Consider the following 19814-nt stretch of genomic DNA (forward strand, 5'->3'; position numbering starts at 1 on the left):
ACTCAGGTTCTTTTCAACTCTGTTACCTACAGGCATGTGACCTTTCAACCTATCAGTTGATCTTTCTGACACTGTTTTCTCAGGCTAAAAGAGAAAATCAGACCTGTTCTACCCAGCTCACATGAATGAATGTGAAAGCATTTTAAAACCATAACACATCAGTTCATGTGAGAAATGATTAGGTTATTTCCAGGAAATTCATCTTCTGGAAATCTGGTGGCTCACTGTCAATTTGAATAAATTAAAAAAAAATAAATAAAGCGTTCATCTGATTTTTTCATTTTAAAATTAAAGTTATTTCTCATAGATTTCTGGGAGACTTGCTATTAAAACGTTTCTACTTCCCCTGAAATGAGGGCCACTTTGTAGCTGAGTGGTACAGGGCACAAGCTGAATTTCCTGAAGACGTGGTTTCAGTCTCAGTTCCACTCATCAGTAGCTGTGTGACTCACGCTGGTTACCTAACCTCTCTGGGCTTCACGGCCTCATCTGTAGAATGGGAAAAATTAGGCATCCATTTCGTAAGGTAGGTGTGGGAATGGGATAAAGGAAAAAAGAAGCACAATACTCAAATCAACTGTTTCAGAATTAATATTTATGATAGAAACAAGTGTTTTAGTTAAAGAGATGTTTAATGTGCCTTGGTTTAAATTATTAATAGCGACTGCTGGATAAGTAAAACTTACTTCGGTTGCCTACCATGGGTGCTCGTTCATCCTGTGACAAGCAGAGACACCATATGAAAACACTGTCCCGGGTGTCCTACCAGAAGTCCGTAGCTGCCTCCTCCTCCTCCTGGGAATCCATACTTGGACTTCTTATTATTGGTTCAGTAAACATCCCACCCCCTTCTAAAATAAAATAGAAGATATTCTGTAGCATCAAATGAATTCAGCTTCACTTTAATTTGTTTTAATTTTAAGCATTCATTTTCCTTTATTATTCTCTGATGGTGTATAGGCTTTCTCATTGAAATCAGTGGTTATAAACTGAATAATCATGTTACCAACTAGTTTCTGAGTCTTTCCACATTCGAGCTGCTTAACATGTACTACCTTGTTTCATTCCCACACCTACCTTACGAAGTGGATGCCTAATTTTTCCCATTCTACAGATGAGGCCCTGAAGCCCAGAGAGGTTAGGTAACTGGCATGAGTCACACAGCTACTGATGAGCGGAACTGAGACTGAAACCGCGTCTTCAGGAAATTCATCTTGTGCCCTGTACCACTCAGCTACAAAGTGGCCCTCATTTCAGGGGAAGTAGAAACGTTTTAATAGCAAGCCTCCCAGAAATCTATGAGAAATAACTTTAATTTTAAAATGAAGAAATCAGATGAACATTTTATTTTTTTAAAGTAATTGCTTGATAGGTAAGAAGTTCTTTGGCTTACAGAAAAATCTGCCTCCTGTTATTACCATATCCTATAATTTGTGTACCATGCTGAAAGGACACGCTGGGCGTGTTTCAGAAGCACTGTCTTAAAGAAGTTTAAACTACGGTTATAATAGAAAGAACAAAAAGCATGTAGATTGAGCATGCCAATTGCTGGGTTCATATTTTTTTTCTTGTGGGCCAACCTCCAAGCTCTGTAAAACACCCTGAGAAGGGGTTACCCTGGGGCAGAGATGACATGAGATTATGGGAGGAGGACCTTTGATTTAGATCACTTAATGGCTTTTGATTCCAAAAATTATAGAAATGGTGATCTCAGAAGATTGAGAGGTGAAAGAGTAGCACAGGGCAGAGGCCAGCAATCATTTTGTAGGATCTTACCTGGGGGCAACAGGGGAGCTTGCCTGACATAGCTTATCAAGCCGAGAATGAAGTTTTCAATGCGCTGGGCTAACCTTCAGCATCCTTACATTTAAGAGCTTGTGTCTCCAAAAGATAACCCACAGAAAAAGGACACAAGTGTGCATGCCCAATATGTATCATGCCGTCATCTATAACACTGCATGGACGATAGGCAAAGTCACTGCTGAATAGGGCCAGCATTTCTGGAGGACTAGCCATGGTTTAGACAACCCCCTCCTTTGCAGCTGGGAAAACTGAAGTCTGAAAAAGGCTACTGCGCTTTTAAAGATTGGCCAAACATAAAATAAAATGGGTTATGTCCCAAACCACTGAGAAGCTACAGATCCAATTCTCAAGAACCAATACCACTACAGTATAGAACTCTCCCCACAAGAACACTCTGCCCCAAGCACAGTTCTGCTTAGTTCTGGCAGTGTTCCATGCTGCAAAATCTACAATGATAGGATTTATACCCACCCTTGGAGCTTATAGCAATGCTCTATGAATCCCAAATTCTCAAAAACAAAAACAAAAACAAAAACAAAAAAACCCCAAAACAAAAACAAAAACAACAGCAACAACAACAAAACACAAAAAAACAAAGCATCTCCTCACCAGAGAAGCATGGGCAAGCTCCTCAGGGGCCTGCGTCCAGATCCTGAGACCCCACTCTAGGCCTCCCCACTTCTCCCGACAGCCCTTCATGATGAAGAGGGAAGGGGAGGGAAGGAGGAGAGGGTTTTCCCGAGGGAAGAACGAGGAGGGTAGTGTAGGACAGCCATGGCCATTTACATGGTGAATTAGTGCTGTTTTTAAAGATACAGGCAACATTTCAGCAATAACAAAAAAGGAAAATATTAAAGGTCCCATACTCTCACCACCCGAAAAACTCACTTTTTACTTCCTTTTTTTGTTCATATTAATATACATATATTTTTCTATTGAGCTGTCTCTTACTTCCTTTTACTATAGCTCGCCTGAGTTTTTATTTCAAATCCCATTTCCATACAATAGAAGGAAATTTAGTCTAGTCACCTCCACACTTAAATGTGGCCAAATTCAGCCATTTCTTGCTGTTTGCTATTTCTGCTCTGTATGCTGTCACTCAGGCACAGCCCAGCCTCTCCTCTCTTCCCCTCCCCGACGCACCCCATCCTGGGTATGGATGGTGAGGGGCCCTGGATCTTTGCGAAGAGACTTCCAGCCTTCTCTGTTGATCTCTCTTGGGCCAGTTCTGCCGTAGGCTTACGGTGGCATGGGGGCCTCCCCCTTCTCCTGTCAGGCCTGCCCTTCCTCCACTTCTCCCTCCTCTGTTGTTGCCACATCATGTGGGCTGCTGGACTTTTCTGGGGGGCTCCTTTGGAAGCAAGATTATGTCTCACACTCAGATCCTATCCTGTTGAAAGGTGATGGGGTCTGTCCTGTTCTCCCTGGAATTCTGCTTGAGAGTGAAGACCAGAATCCTTGCACTGAGTCTCTCTCTTAGAGACTTTACGCTCTTAACTCAGCTCAGAGGATCTCTACCCAGTTCCCCAGATCTAAGAAGTTGCTCTCTTGTGCCCAGGTTCCTCTGGGAGCATGCCACTTGGGAACAATGCCTGCTTCGTATCTCTAGGCAGAGGGTGAGGGAAGGGAATGCATTTAAGGAGGAAAGTGATTGCATATTTCGTAGTATCAGCCTGCCACATCTGTAACTGTTTTGTAATTGTAACTTCGCATCAGGGCCATTTTAAAACAGTACCAGCAGCATTTTGCTAGGAAGTGGTGGTCATTTCCATGGCTGCAAAATGCTCACTCTTTGAGTGACTATAACATAATTTAATTAACCATCCCCCTTTATTGGACATTGATTTCCAATTTTTAGATATTAGACACAGCACTGCTGTAAGTCTGTGAGGTCTGAAAGAAAACTTACTTTAACAAAAAGCCTGAGAGAGCAATTTTGTAAAATTGTTCTGAGCCGCAGTGGATGAAGCGATTGCCTGCAGATGAAGGCCTGGAGCCCACTCGCTCTTACCTTGTTTTTAAAATCATAAAGAATTCTGGGGCACCTGGGTGGCTCAGTGGTTTAAAGCCTCTGCCTTCAGCTAAGGTCATGATCCCAGGGTCCTGGGATCGAGCCCCACATTAGGCTCTTTGCTCAGTAGGGAGCCTGCTTTCTCTTCTCTCTCCCTGCCTGCCTCTCTGCCTATGTGTGATCTCTGTCTATCAAATAAATAAATAAAATCTTAAAAAATCATTAAGAATTCTGCCCACTAGGGGCTCCAGTTCTTGCCCTAAAATGATGGCTATCACCTGCACCCCCAACCCCCAACTTTTCTCTTCCTTGGCTTAACTCAGCCACAATTTTCTGGTTTGAGATTCAGGAGCTCCTTTTTCTACAACAGTGGAAATCTAAGCTATTTCTGCTAACCGGCCGGCCGGTTTAAAAATTTCATCTTTCAAGAAATTCAAGAACTGTTGCATTGTTAAAAGGCAAAGCCCTCGATATGGAGCGAACAGAGTCCTGAGAACAAGAAAATGTGGACATTCTGATTCCTACAGACTGAATTTGCAAGAATGTTTTATCTGAAGATTAAGATCTGTATAGGACATTCTTCCCATATCCTACATAAGAGGCTTCTGTTTTGAGGTCATTTCTGCTCTTCTAAAACAGTGTTAAAAGGGAACCATCTTTTACAAACAGAATCACAAACACTTGGTGTTTAAGACCATCAGTATCACTCCAAAGGGCTGTTCATGTTTCACAGTTGTGAAGAAATGACTTACATAGGTCAGCAGCCATAAGAAAACAGGTATTTTGAAATAGTAAAAAATCAGAAACAATTTAAACACCCATCAATAGAGAAATGCTTTAAATAGTATGGTAAAGATGTGGAATTCTTTATCACTTTGTTAGAAAATGGACAAGGTACAGACATTTAGATAAAAATAACATTTGTAAAAGTGCTTATAGTATTCTAACATTTCCATAAAAGAAAAAATATATATTATATGTTAATATTATATATATGTATACAATTATAAACATATTTCATATATTAAATACATTTAATATGTAAAATATATACACTTATATATATATACTATATGTGTATATATATATATATTTTTAAATCATAGACTCTTTCTGGAGGAACATGGAAAGTAACAGAAGTTGCCCTCAGGGAGGAGAAACAGTGCCTGGGGACAAAGGAAAGAGAATTTTGTTTTCATCATATAATCTTCTACTTCTTAAATTTTGTACTCTGAGCAATAGATTACCCATAGGAAATAGAAGTTAATTGGTGATTCCTCAAAAGGCTAAATCTATAATAAGCCTATGAGCCAGCAGTGCCATTCCTGGGTAAACACCCAGAAGAACTGCAAACAGGGACAGAGGTTCCATACGCCAGCGTTCACTGCAACGTGATTCACAGTGGCCAAAAGGTGGAGACAACCCAGCTGTCCATCAATAGACGACTGGATAAAATAACATGGGGATTACACCTACAATGCAGTATTATTCAGCCACAAGGAGGAAGGAATTTCTGATATATGTATGAATCTTGACATTATTCTAAGTGGAATAAGTCATACACGAAAAGGACAAATGCTGTATGATTTAGATGAAATATCTAGAATGGCGAATTCACAGAGACACAAAGTAGATGAGAGGTTACGGGGGTTGGAGGGAGGGAAAATATAGGTGTTTTTGCTTAACTATCAAGGAGTTTCTCTTTAGGCTCATGAAAAAGTTGTAGAAGTAGGTATCATGATGGTTGCACAATATATGAATGGAATTAATACCACTGAACGGTACACTTAAAATGGTTAAGATGGCCAATTTTGTGTTACACTGTACCACAATAAAAATTCAAATAACATGGAATTTAAAGAGAAACTTAATTTTAACTTTTGCAGCTTCATCTCTTCTCTACCAGTGGCTTCCCAGAAACAAACCTGCTTCCAACCTGACCCCATTCTCCCAAGGAGACAGTACTGCATGCATACTGTGTACAAGGATCCTCCATGGGGCACTGCCCAAAGTAGAAAGATATGGGGACATATGTCCTGGGTTTCAGAAGGGCTTATCCTGTAGCCTAGGCAGCAGATCTGTGTGTTTACTGTTGTGTAAAGCAAAAAGAATGCTGAATAGACCTGCTTGCCCTGAGCCATGGGAGTGTAGAGGGAGGAACAAACCAGTTTTAATTGGAAGATTCAGGATGGTTTGACCAAGGAAGGTGCCTTTCAGCTGCCCTGGAAGGGGAAGTGGGATTCTGTGAGCAGGAGGGGGTATTCTAGACTCAGAGGGCAGATGACCAACCTACCTTGGTAGGTAGGGACACCACTGAGCAAAGGGCAGTAGTCTGGCTCTGGGCTGTGGGTCTGGGAAGATCCTATGGGAAGGCGATTCTGGAAAGGCAGTTGAGGCCAGATGGTGTCCATTTCTAAGTATCTGCTTTAACTCATTTGGGCTTTTAAATGCTGGTAACGGGGAAATAGCTTAGGTGTTCTTTCTGTTCTTCTCTTCCCACTGTCTTGTTTACCATTTAAAAATGTGAGCCTCTTACCCTTATCAGGCAGAGAACTTGGAAGAGTTTACTTTTTTTTTTTTTTTTTTTAATTCATTTTTCCAACTCAAACTATGTTTGCCATCTAGTGATTAATTCATGCCATTGCAACAACCTAATTCAGACGCCTTGTTCCTTAGCCTGGCAGTTAGGCTCACGGGCCTCTATACTCGTGTTGCTGGCCATTTCCTCCCTGAACTTCACTGGCCACGTGCCCTGATACAGACATTGGTGTTTGGACACACTCTCATGAAATCTGACCCCTCAGAGAGGAGGAGTAATATTCATGTGAAAGAGAAAGGTAGTTGTTTAGAAGAAAGTAATCCTTAGAAATTAAGTATAAGAAGAGTTTAAGTGGCAGCATCTTTGTGTGACCATGGATCGCTCCCATCTATGGACAAGATTTCTTGACCACATAGATACCACAGTCATTCACAGCTTTCCCTCCCTCCTGTGTAGCTTATAAAGAAAGACAGGGACTTCAACAGCTGTGCCTCCCAATAGTGATACCCATTTGAACATAATTCTCCAAACACTTACCTTTCTGAATGGAGACCAAAGTAAGTAGCCCCACCACCTTCTTCTATTTGTTACACGATTGCGTTAACAAAGGCTACTCAAAGGCTTTTCTTTCAAAGGCTGTCTTCAGTGCACTGGAATAGGGGGCCAAGAAATGTTGGGTTTCATGTGTAGAGGATTTAAAAAATCATCAGTCACTCAGAATTCTTGAAGGGCCCAGATACGAAATTCTTTTGTAGCAGACCCAGTTTTCAGAGCCGAATCGCAATTTCTAAGCAATGATGATTTCTGCATTGGAAAGTGTACTGGGCCTAGCATGTTTTCAGCCCCTGAGATCTAGGCTGTGGGAACTCACTGACTCAACAATCATTAACTGGATGACTATTAACTGCTGGGCTCTGAGCAAGGCACTCGTGGATATAAAACTATTACATGTTAGATATAAAACTATTACGATGACATCTTTTTCCAAAACTTTGTTATAACCCCCCACCCCACCTTCCATGGGATCCAAGCATGGGTTGCTTACAGTGGATTCTGTCCTCGGAAGAATTATGCTGCAGAGAGATAGTGAGCAGAGTTCCCCATTCTACTACTAAGTTCAACTTATTTCTTTTAGGTTGTTATTAAGTGTTACCTGGATAGCAGCTTCTGGCCTCCAATCCAGCAGCACCGTCCAAGCCCTGAAATGGGGTAGAATCTATTATAGGAAGCCGTTAGCTCAATCTCTGAAACCACGTGATCTGCCTGTCATTTTTTGGTGAATGGCTCTGCATCTGACTTTTGTAGGGAAAGCCAGAGATACCGGGTGTATGTGGTGATACCATTGCTGCCAGGATTTGAAGGCGACATCTCCACGGGAGGAGGAAATGCCCTGCAGGCAATCATGCACTTCAATTACAGGTGCCAAAGCTCTAAAGTAGGCTCTTCTCAGCTTTCTATCAGTCACGCACGTAAGCTGGTGAAACGAATGGAAATGTTTCTCCACATCTATTCAGGGAGTGGTGAACAGATGAACGCTTTCTTTTACTTTTGGATCTTGGCCTGTTTACTAGTTGATAAAATTCAAATAGAGCCTAAAATTGTAAATGGCGGGCCTAGAACACATGGCAAATATAAAAAGAACTGAAATATAAATCTCTCTTTTATATTCATTGCCTATCCACAAGGCATACATATACATATATCTTATAAAGGGAGACAAGGGATATATATATATATATATATATATATATATATATCTATATATATATATATATATATATCCCACACACACAGACATATACACATAATAATATATGTAATGTTGGTTCAGAAATTACCTTGAAGCCACCACCTAGTTACTGAGCTTTCCATAGTCTCTGAAGAAAAAAATTAAATGCTTAAAGTAGTATGATTTTCTATGTGTTTCTTTATGATTCTTTAGGTAGCAAGGTTTTCAGCATGACCTTTGCCAGTAAATGAAGTATGAAGGTTCTTTCTTAGCTCCTAGGATTTTAATTCTGCTTTCTCTGCCACAGCTTTGTAAAATTTAAAGGAAAGTAGGAAATCCTATTCTCAATATTCTAAAAAGCAGAAATCCCATATTCACTCACAAAAAAACCTGTGAAGCTTCAGACTTGGCCAGTAGAGCATTAAGAGTAGGGTTGGGAGGTATGTCTGGTGAGTGGAGGTAGAGAGGTGGTGTAGACAGTGATGGCCCCCTGACATTCTCTCTGGGTCCCTTAGCTGGGAGAGAGAATGGCAGTGAAGAGGTAAGTGGGCAGGTTTGGGCATGAATCCCAGCTCCCAGTAAGAAGCACTGTGACCTGGGATACCAAAGAGCTCTGTTCAGAATCACACTCGTTCTAAGTCAGAGCAAGGACAAGAACCTGGATATTTTCTTTTACTGTCCCTTATATTTCAGAACCATCTGTAGATTCCCACCTTTCTAACCAAATCTTTTTGTTGGGGAGGGGCTAAGGAGCCCTTACACATAACTCCCAGTGTGTAAAGCAGATATGGTGGTCTTTTTTTTTTTTTAAATCCTCTCATTTTTTATTTTTTGAGGTATGCCTGTTTGTTAGGATCTCAAGTAAAGATTTTTTTTTTTTAGTTTTTTCTTGGGTAATTTTGCCTGGTTACAGTATGAGAAAATTTTATGCTTTGGTCTATATGCTTTGATTGAAGATTTGCCCACTTCTAATATTATCTGATTTATAACATGACAAACAAAGCTTTTCATGTATTTAAGGCACTGACATAATGTTTAATTGGATTTTATCCACTTCATTTGCCATTCTAATATTATTTTTGGAATATTGTCAATTGTAATTATTTTCGATGACTATTTTCTTGGGTTTGAACCAGCTGAGTGAAATAACATTCTTGGCTTTTGTTCAGCAACTAAAATTCTAACCTTTTATTATGCAAAAACATCTCTATTTGCTGGCATCATCTTTAAGAATATCAGTATTTCCCGAGTGAAACTGTATTTTTAATTACTTTTTACAGAGCAAGCAGATGGAGCATAGAATTTTTTTTGTTTTGTTTTTGTCAGTCTTTATAATTCATTGACTATTATCAGAGTGGTGAGAAACAAAATCATTAGCAGAGTCAGTTATTTGAAACTCTGTTTTTCACTTTCAAGGCATTTGCCTTGGTATAGAGTTTAGCTCTGCAATTATTCTGCTAAGTGTTTGCCCTTTTAAACATCTCTGAAAGAAACGTGAGTCTGTAAGTGCTCTCACCTATTGAGGTATTCTAAATTTATCTTTGCCATCACTGAATTTTCTAAGAGGGAAAGTTCATTCATAGCCCATCTTTTAAAAATAGCACCTCTTTCTGAAATCTAACATCGATTTTATGACTTTTCCATTTCCCTACCTCAAAACAACTATCTTGTCCCATCAATAATATTACAAAAGTGATATCCAGGTGGGCTTTTTTTTAGCTTCTTAAAAATCCATGTAGCATCTTATAAAAGCGCTTGTTTTGTTTTTACTGGGGGCAGGATGATGTTTCACAGATATTGCAGTTGAGATGGGTTCCTTTGAAGTCTCCATAATCGTTTCTTTCCTTTACATGTGTTCAGGACCATGTGCAGAGGAGAATATTCCATCCTTGGCCAGCTAAAAGAAAAGCGTAAGTAACAGCTTTTATTTTCCCCCATGGTTGTTTTTGGTGCCATATCCCTAATCACTGATGTTTTCACAGTGTGATTGTGACACCCCGTTCACAAAAGGTAGGCCATGAAGTATTTAGCTGAGACAAGTTACTTATTACATTGCCCAAAGCAAAGTTCAGATGAAGATGCAACAACTTCAGATGTGTAGGTTATAAAAAAAATAAGGGTATTTTTATTATTTTTAATTTATTTATACTAATTATTTTGATAACAATTGAGATTTATAAGGAACTTCACAAGGACCCCCCCATGTGTCTTCTCCTGTGGTCCTTCACCACAGCCCTGGGAAGTAAGCAAGACAGGTGTCATTTCTGCTTTAAAGCTGAGGGCACAAATGATGCAGGGCCAACAGGTCTTCACACTTGTCAGTTATGCAGAAGTCCCAACGTTGTCACAGTACTGTCTTATATTTAGGGAAGAAAACTGATTTTATTTATTTATTTCATTTATTTTAGACTAAATCTTTGAAGGTATTAGAGGTAAATAAATCAGAAGCTCACAGTAATACCTTTCACTTCTGTAGTTCTTCATATTTTCAAAGGCTCTTTCTCAGTTATATATATTTTTTTAAGATTTTATTTATTTATTTGAGATAGAGAAAAAGAGAGCACAAGCATGAGTGGGAGGAGGGGCGGAGGGAGAGGGAGAAACAGATGCCCTTTTGAGCAGGGAGCCCTGTGTGGGACTTGATCCCAGGGTTCTGGGATCATGATGTGACCCAAAGTCAGATGCTCAACCAACTGAACCACCCAGGCACCCCTCAGATATCTTCTTAATTGACCTTCTACATAGTTCCCACCTACCAGATATTATAGCTATGGGTTTACTTATCTATATCTCCTGATACTAGGTTCAGCACATAGTAGGTTCTTGATAATGCTCTATACTTTGTACAGTAGGTACAGAATGTTCCACAAGCAGTAAGACGGGATTAGAACCCAACTTGTCTGACTTCCAGTTCAGACTGAATATGGATTATGCAGACTTGGAGGGCCATATTAAAAAAGAACTAGATTTTATCCTGAAAAAGACAAGATAAGGTTGGTGGAAGTCTCTGTTCCCTGGAGTGAACCTATTAATATGGTGTTTTATGCAAAGATTCACCTACTGTTGGTAAGCAAAATAGAGGGAGACTGGTCATAGGCAAGAGATCATGATGTATCAGAATGTGGGGAGAGGGGCACCTGGGTGGCTCAGTCAGTTAAGCAGCCAACTGTTGATTTCAGCTCAGATCGTAATCTTGGAGTCCTGGAATTGAGCCCCACATCATGCTCCATGCTCAGTGGGAGTCTGCTTGAGTCTCCTCCTGCCTCCCCCTTCTCACACTCTCTTTCAAATAAATAAATCTTTTTTTAAAAAATAGTGTGGGAGAGAATATTAGTCCTTCCACGTATGTATATTTTTCACTTAAAGAATTGGAACATCAGCAGGAAGGCATAGTAAGGATATCCAAAAATCCACTTCTTCACATAAAAGCAACAAAACACTCACAGAGATGGTTAGAATCAACATTTTTAGAACTCTGGGAGCTAACCAAAAGCCTATAACACTCTGAGGAATGTTTGTTAAAAAAAAAAGAAAAAAGAAGAAGGAGGATGGCAAAATCTTTGTGCTATTTTAATTTGCCATATTCCCCTTACCCTCTCCTCAGTTCTACAGTAGCCTTGAAAATCAATCTCTTCATCACTGTGAAAACCAGCAGCCTATCAGCTCTCAGAGGAGCCATGGGTTTGAAGCTCCCATCCTCTGGAAGTTCTCAGGGAAGTGTCATAATGTGACCTGACAGTTTAAATGACTTTAAAAGACCTACTGTAACTGTGTGAATATAGTACAGTTTAACTATGTTCAAAGAACTAAAGGAAGTAACAGCTAAAAAACTAAAGAGAACAAAGAATTTCTTTCCAAATAGAAAATGTTAAAAAAACAGAATTTTAAAAAAAATATTTTTATTTATCTGACAGATGGAGATCACAAGTAGGCAGAGAGGCAGGCAGAGAGAGAGGAGGAAGCAGGCTCCCTGCTGAGTAGAGATCCTGATGTGGGGCTCGATCCCAGGACCCTGGGATCATGACCTGAGTCAAAGGCAGAGGCTTTAACCCACTGAGCCACCCAGCCGCCCCCAGAATTTTTTTTTAATTAAAATGTTTCTATAAAATTTCTTTTTGGGGGGAGGAGCCAATTATAAATTCTGGAGTTGAAAAGTATAATAACTGAAATAAAATGTATAATAGAGGAGTTTAGTGGTAGACTGGAGTAGGCAGGAAAATCAACAAACCTGAAGACAGAACAATTGAAATTATATAGCCTGAGGAACAGATAGGAAAAAAAGAAGACAAATTAACAGAGCTTTGGAAACCTGTGAAACACCATCGAACATAGCAACATGTACATAATGGGAGTCCCAAAAAGAAAGGAGAGAAAAGTGTAAATAGTATATTTAAAGAAATAATGACTGAGGGGCACCTGGGTGGCTCAGTCGGTTAAGCATCCAACTTGGTCTTGGCTCTGGTCATGAACTCAGGGTCATGAGATCAAGCCCTGCCGCAGCTCCCATGCTCAGCTGGGAGTCTACTGGAGGTTCTCTCTCCCTCTTCCTCCCCCTCTGCCCTTCCCCACACTCATTCTCTCTCTCTCTCAAATAAATAAAATCTTTTTTTAAAATGACTGAAAACTTCCCAAAATTAATGGGAAATATGAATCTATACATCCCAGATGTTCAACAAAATCCAACAAAGATACAGGAATCCATACCAGACCACATCATAATCAGACTATCCAAAGACAAAGATAAAAAGAGAATCTTGAAAGTAGCAAAAGAAGCAAATAATCAAACACACATCATCCTCTGTAAGATTAATAGCCAATTTCTCATCAGAAACCATGGAGTTCTGTGTGTACGGTGATGACATATTCAAAGTGCTGGAAGAAAAGACTATCAACCAAGAACTCTGTGTCCAGAAAAACTATCCTTCAAAAATGAAGGAGAAATTAAGGTATTTTCAGATAAGCAAAAACAGAGAATTTATCACTAGCAGAACTTCCCGACAAGAAATGCTAAAGGGAGCTCTCAGGCAGAAATGAAAAGTTACTAGGAAGAAACTGGAATCTTCACAGAGAAACAAAAAGCACAATGACAACTACTTAGGTAAATTAAAAAGACAGAATAGATATATTTTCTTTATCTAAATTTTTTTCCTCCAATCAAAATTAAAAGACAGCTAACCAGAACAGTAATTATAAATCTGTGTTGATGGGTATATAATTTTTAAAGATCTAATTTGTATGATGTTAATAGCATAAGAGAAGGGGAAGGGAAGGGAGCTATGATAGTAATCCGAACTAGATTGTAATACCCAGGAAAACCGCTAATGAAATTACTTTTAAAATATAGTGAAAGCAGGGGCTCCTGGGTGGCTTACTCAGTTATACATCTGCCTTTGACTCAGGTCGTGATCCTAGGGTCCTGGGATCAAGTCCCATGTCGGGCTCCTTACTCAGCAGGGAGCCTGCTTGTTCTCTCTCTCTCTGTGTCAAATAAATAACTAAAGTCTTTCTTTTAAAAAAAATTAAGAAAGAAGAAAGATCTCAAATCAATAACCAAACCCTATATCTTAAGAAACTGGAAAAAGAAGAACAAATTAAACTCAAAGATAGCAGAATGAAGGAAATAATACAGATCAGAGGGGAGATAAATGAGAGAATGGAAGAACAATAAAATTATGAAAACAAACATTAATTTTTTGAAAAGTTTGACAAAACTGACAAACCTTTAGCTATACTGACCAAGCACAAAAACAGAGAAAACTCAAATTACCAAAAAAAAAGGAGTATAAAAGAACATTACAAAGAGTTACATGTCAACAAATTAGTTAACCTAGATAAGATGGATAAATTCCTAGAAAGACATAAACTATCAAAATTGACTCTGGAAGAAACAAACTTTGAATAGACTTATAATAAGCACAGAAATTGAGTAATCAAGAGTCTTCCTACAAAGAAAAGCCCAGACTCAGATGGCTTTGTGGGTGAATTCTACCATCCACAAAAGAGCACCAATTACTCATAAACCTTTCCTTCGCAAAAAGGGAGAAGGAAATACTTCCAGCCCATCCTTTGAGACTAGTATTACCTTAGTATCAAATCTGAAGTCATTATAAGAGAAGAAAGCTACAGGCCAATATATCTTATGGATACAGACACAAACTACCTCAGTGAAATATTACTAAACTGAATCTAGTAATATAAATACAAGTCAAAACTATGAGATACCACATCACACCACACCACAAGAAACAACAGATGTTGGAGAAGATGTAGAAAAAGGGGAGCCCTCTTGCACCGTTGGAAAATACAAACCAATGCAGCCAATCTAGAAAGGAGTATGGAGGTTCTTCAGAAAGTTAAAAATAGAACTACCCTATTATCTAGCAATTGCACTACTTAGGTATTTACCCAAAGGATACAAGAATACTAATTTAAAGGGATACATGCACCCTAATGTTTATAGTAGCATTATCTACAATAGCCAAATTATGGAAAGAGCCCAACTGTCCATCAACTGATGAATGGATAAAGAAAATGTCGTATGTGTACACACACACATACACACACACAGGAATATTACTAAGCCATAAAAAAATAATGAAATCTTTGCCATTTGCAGTGACATGAATGGAACTAGAGAGTATGATGCTAAGTAGAATAACTCATAGAAAGACAAATACCATATGATTTCACTCATGTGGAATTTAGAAAACAAAACCAATGAGCAAAAGGAAAAAAGAGAGTCAAACCAAGAAACAAACTGTAGAGAACTAACTGATGGTTACCAGAGGAGAGGTGAATAGAGAATGGAGGAGAAAAGTTATGGGTATTAAGGATGGCACTTGTGATGAGCATAGTGTTGTATGGAAGTGTCGAATCACTATATTATACACCTGAAACTAATATTACACTATATGTTAACTAACTGGAATTTAAATGAAAACTTTAAAAAAATAGTACAGGCTTTCTGGAAAGCAGTTGGTGGTTTCCTATAAATTAAACATAGAGTCACCATGTAACCCAGCAGTTCTGCTCCAATATATATACTGAAAAGAACTGAAATCATGTTCACACAAAAACTTGTACATGAATGTTTATAACAGCATTATTCATAATGGTGAAAAACTTGAAACAACCCAAGTATCCATTAACTGATGAATGTAGAAACACAATGTTTATATCCATACAATGGAATATTACTTACATATAAAAAGGAATGTACTGTTACATGCTACAACATGGATGAAGCTTGCAAATATCATGGTAAATAAAAAGAAGCCAGACATAAAAGGTCACATATAATTCCATTTTTATGAAATGTTTTTAGTAGGTAAATCTGTAGAGTCAGGACAGTAAATTAGTCCTTGCTAGGGTCTGGATAGAGTGGGGAGTGACTCCTAATGGGTATGGCATTTCTTTTTGATGTAATACCAATGTCTTAAAATTAGGTAGTGGTGATGAATGCACAGCTTTGTGAATGTACTAAAAAAACAAAAACAAAAACCTCACTGAATTGTACATTTTAAAGGGGTGAATTTTCTGGTATATAGATTTATAAATGATTTGGAAGCTTTCCAAATAACTAAGCTTTACGTACATAATAATTTAAAATATATACTGTGCGTGTGTGTGTGTCTGTGTGTTGAATGTTTAATAATTTTTCACTAATGGGCTGCTCAGTCAACTCTCTAGAAACAACTTTAGACATGAGATATGTACATCACCCATAATACTTTCAGAAGTTGTATCTAATTGCATCTAGGACAGAGAAGATTTACCAGAGCATTATCACTGTCTCTGTTTCTAATGGTTTAAAATGAAGATGATAATGAACAAGTCTCCAAAAGAAGTACTGAAAAAACAATATCAGGAAAGCCATTCAGTGGTGACAGTGACTAGCAAAAATGCAAAGGTGAGGCTCTAGGAGAACAAAAACTCAGAACAAGCCTATTATTTAGTTTCTAAACCATAAAAATGTTTGAGCTTATTATAAAGCATTCCTTTGGCTCTGGACCCTTTGCCTGTCTTTGCCTATTCAGGGGAAAAATTGGCTTTTAACACAAGAAGTAATTTCAATGTTAAGCCCTCTTATGAAAAGATTTCCAAGCATCCTGGGAACAAGTCAAAATCAGGCATCTCAGTGGGAAAAATGTTCATACTCTAAACATAAAGAACAGATTAATTATATAATGCCCCTTTATGGGTACAGTGTTATATTGTTGGTTTTGTTTTTGTAAATGTGTAGTGGGTTTTAAATACATGAAATAGCTAATCTCTAATTGGATATAGAACTGTAGCTCTTTCCTATTTCAATTCTGTAGAAAAAACAGAACTTCTGCTATGAATACACTGAAATTCCTGAAAAGAAAACCAGCAGCTATTAGTGGACTGCAATTATCATATACACCAATCTTTAGGGATTTAGGGTTTAAAGTATTTCTGTCTCATTTTTATAATTTTTGTCAATTATGGTACTTCAGCAGCCAATTGAGTATAATTTAGCACAAGGTCTAGAGGTTTTCAGTCAGGATGTAGAAACATACCTATACAAAGTGCTACAACTTTTTAAGTAACAAAATCTGTAACAACTCTTTCTTTTAGTCTTTTCTTTAGTCTTTTAGTCTTTTCTTTCTTTTAGTCTTTTCACTAAATTTCCTTGTAAATATCAAGAGTCTGTTGTACTAAATTTCCATCTTTTGGGGTATATATGCACCGTGTTCCTGACAGATATGTCCTAGGGGTCTGTATACACCTCCAGGTTCTCAGATACCTCCATGACATATAATTGGGAAACCTCCTGATGCTTTCTCAGTAATGGCTTTATATCACTGCTTCTGCATACTCCTGGCATTCTCCTCCGTTCTTCAGAAGGCATTGGTTTCCTCAGTATGTCCTCACACCTCAAGTTAACATTGCCAACTTTGTATCTATTACCTGTTGAGCCACTTTTCTTCACAGAATATGGTACTGGCCAAAATAGCTTCTCACTTTGCTTTTTCTGCTTTTCTCGTGGAAGCATTCACATCTTGGATGGGTAGCCCCACTGCTCTTGACAGGCTATGCTTTAATCCAAAATGTCCATTTTCTGGCAGGACCTACATCTTATTGTTACTAACCTTTAGCTTTCTTCTTTTGTGAGGGGCATTTTTCACAAAGAAGGTTTTTCTTTTTAATCACTTCATAGGAGTTATTTCGAAGGCAAGGATGGATGGGAAGTACGTACAGATGTGGACTGTCAACCTGTCCAGCTAGTGGATATGTTGTCAATATTCTCTGTACTAGGGAATGGCACAGATCTGTGCCCTAGAAAATTATAGATTATTACATGTCTTAAACCTTCAGGGTGCTTAGCTAGTCAGCATCACTAATCTTTTCTAAAAAATGTTTTAAAATACTTTCAGACTTGGGACATCTGGATGGCTCAGTCAGTTCAGTGTCTGGCTCTTACTTTCAGTTCAGGCCATGATCTCAGGGACGTGGGATCAAGCCCTGCCTTGGACTCCACACTCAGTAGGGAGTCTGCATAAGATTCTCTCCCTCTGCCCTCTGCCCCCAATCTTGGCACTCATGTTCTCTCTCATGCATTCTCTCAAATAAATAAATTTTTTAAAAAAATAATAATAATTTCAGACTTATAGAAGGGATTCTAGAACTGCCATACACTCTTCACCTGATTTCCCAAATGTAAACCTTTTACCTTCTTTACTTTATCATTCTTTATAATAGATACATAGACAGATAGGTGGGTTTTTCCCATATGAACCATTTGGGAATAAGTCACACAATGCCCATTTATCTGTAAATACTTGAGTGTGTGTTTCTGGGAAAAGCAAGACATTTTAAAAAGCAGCTATAGTTCAATAGTCAAAATTAATGAAATTAGCATTGGTATAATAATATTATCTTGTTTGTAGACCTTATTGAAATTTTGCCAGTTGTCTTACTAATGTCCTTTATGGCAAAAGGGCGGAAATATTTCTTCCTTGTCCAGGAGACACTCAACAGTCACGTGTTGCAATTTGGTTGTCATGCGTCTTTATTTTCCTTTAATAATAATCCCTCAATCTTTTTTTAATGGAGGGTGGGGGTACTTTTGTGATCTTGATATATTTGAAGAGGACACACTAGTTATTTTGTAAAATAGTCTTCAGTTTGGCTTTATCTATTGTTTCCTCATTCAGGCATTATGACCAGGAGTATCACAGAAGTGATAGGTTCTTCTTTGTGCATCGTATCAGGAGAAACATGAGACTGATTGGCTCCATTACTGATTATAACTCTGATCATTTAGTTAATGTGGTATCTGCCAGGTACACCCCACCCTGCCAATAAAATTACTAGTTCTCCTTTTGTCATAAAATTTTGAAGGAAAATACTTTCAGTCTATATAAATATCCTACTTTTCATCAAACATTCACCCGCTGGTTTTAGCATACGTTCATGATTCTTACCTGAATCAATTATTGCTACTATGATTCTAGTATTACTACTATGATAGTTGCCAAGTGCTGATTTTTAAAATCTCATCATTTCTCCTATATTTACTACTTTCTTCTCAATTTCTTATTTGGAATTCTACTGTAAGGAAAGTTTCCCTTCTTCTTCCCCATTGGCATATTTATGGATTTGAATGGTATGGACTCATGGATTCTTATTTTATTCAGTGAGTGTAAGTGTAATGCCTAGCTTGCACAGGTTTGGCCAGTGAGCACCTTTATAAGTTGGCTTCTCTGTGCTTTTGATATGTTCCCATATCAGCCTTTTTTCTTAGAAGCACAAGAAGTGTTCTACACTCGGACTGTATATCCCCAGCAATAGCCCTAGAATCAACCAAGAAACCCAGATTCTTCTAGTGGAAAATGACATTTAGGAACCAAAATCCAGGTGCTGATATGATCATGGCTCCTGGGATATCACTGCTTTAAGGCCTAGCCCACATTACCTATCACCCATCGATACATCTACTTACCCATCTGTCTGCCTCTGTACTAATGCTTCCAGTCCAATCCACACCACAGAACTCCTTCTAGTCCTCTCTCTGTTTTTATGATTCCTTTTTCTCACCTCCTAGTATCTATAATATATGCATTTATTTCCTCAATCCTAGAATATACAGAAAATAGATTTAGAATTGCAGGCCCATACCATTCTGAAAAACAAATCTACTCACTAGAATTCAGTATTTGTTTACAGTTCTTTTTGTCTTTAGCCTAAGGGTATATACTGAAAAATCAGTGTTCAAAATTTACTTGGATTATGTTATTAATTTGAAATATAGTTGGGTTCAGTTCCTTCCATTTGTATTCCATTTTAGAGGGTTTTTTTTCTGTATCTTTCTCAAATTTTTTTGAGTGTGTGCAGTATACTTCCAACAGAACTGTAAAAATGGCATACATCAATAAGTGTCAGTTCCTAAAACTTTTGTCAGTTTGCTCCGCACCCATTTTTTCTAACCTGTTCCATCACATCCACTATTGGTAGCCAATTTTGTCAGTTTCTAGATTATTCTTGCAGTGTTTCGTGCAGATATATGTATATGATATTTCACACCTGTCCGTTCATAGAGCTCTTCATTCCTTTTTTATATCTGCATGGTCTTCCATGTAGAGATTTGCCATACTCAGTTCAATCGTTCCCCTCTGTATGGGTGTTTGAAATATTTTCAGTATTTTTCAGTTACAGTTACGCAATGAATAACCTTGTGTATATATATTCTTATTTGTTGGAAGTGTATA

The 19814-nt window shown here is 38.2% G+C and overlaps 1 protein-coding gene across 6 annotated transcripts in view; it reads left to right on the top strand.

Annotated features, from left to right (window-relative positions):
- PLD1 (phospholipase D1) overlaps positions 1-19814 on the top strand; it is a 200104-nt gene that overhangs the window by 158288 nt on the left and 22002 nt on the right. For 4 of the 6 annotated variants that reach the window (XM_059163476.1, XM_059163473.1, XM_059163477.1 and 1 more), the window contains 2 exons: positions 7659-7772; positions 9943-9992. In XM_059163476.1, coding sequence (XP_059019459.1) covers positions 7659-7772; positions 9943-9992 — 164 coding nt within the window. Of the gene's footprint in view, positions 1-7658; positions 7773-9942; positions 9993-15841; positions 15992-19814 lie in introns of all 6 variants that reach the window. The other 2 variants (XR_009351014.1, XM_059163478.1) reach the window with 2 other exon arrangements.

The sequence above is a fragment of the Mustela lutreola genome, chromosome 2 (genome assembly GCF_030435805.1).
Source record: "Mustela lutreola isolate mMusLut2 chromosome 2, mMusLut2.pri, whole genome shotgun sequence".
Taxonomy (NCBI): Eukaryota; Metazoa; Chordata; class Mammalia; order Carnivora; family Mustelidae; genus Mustela; species Mustela lutreola.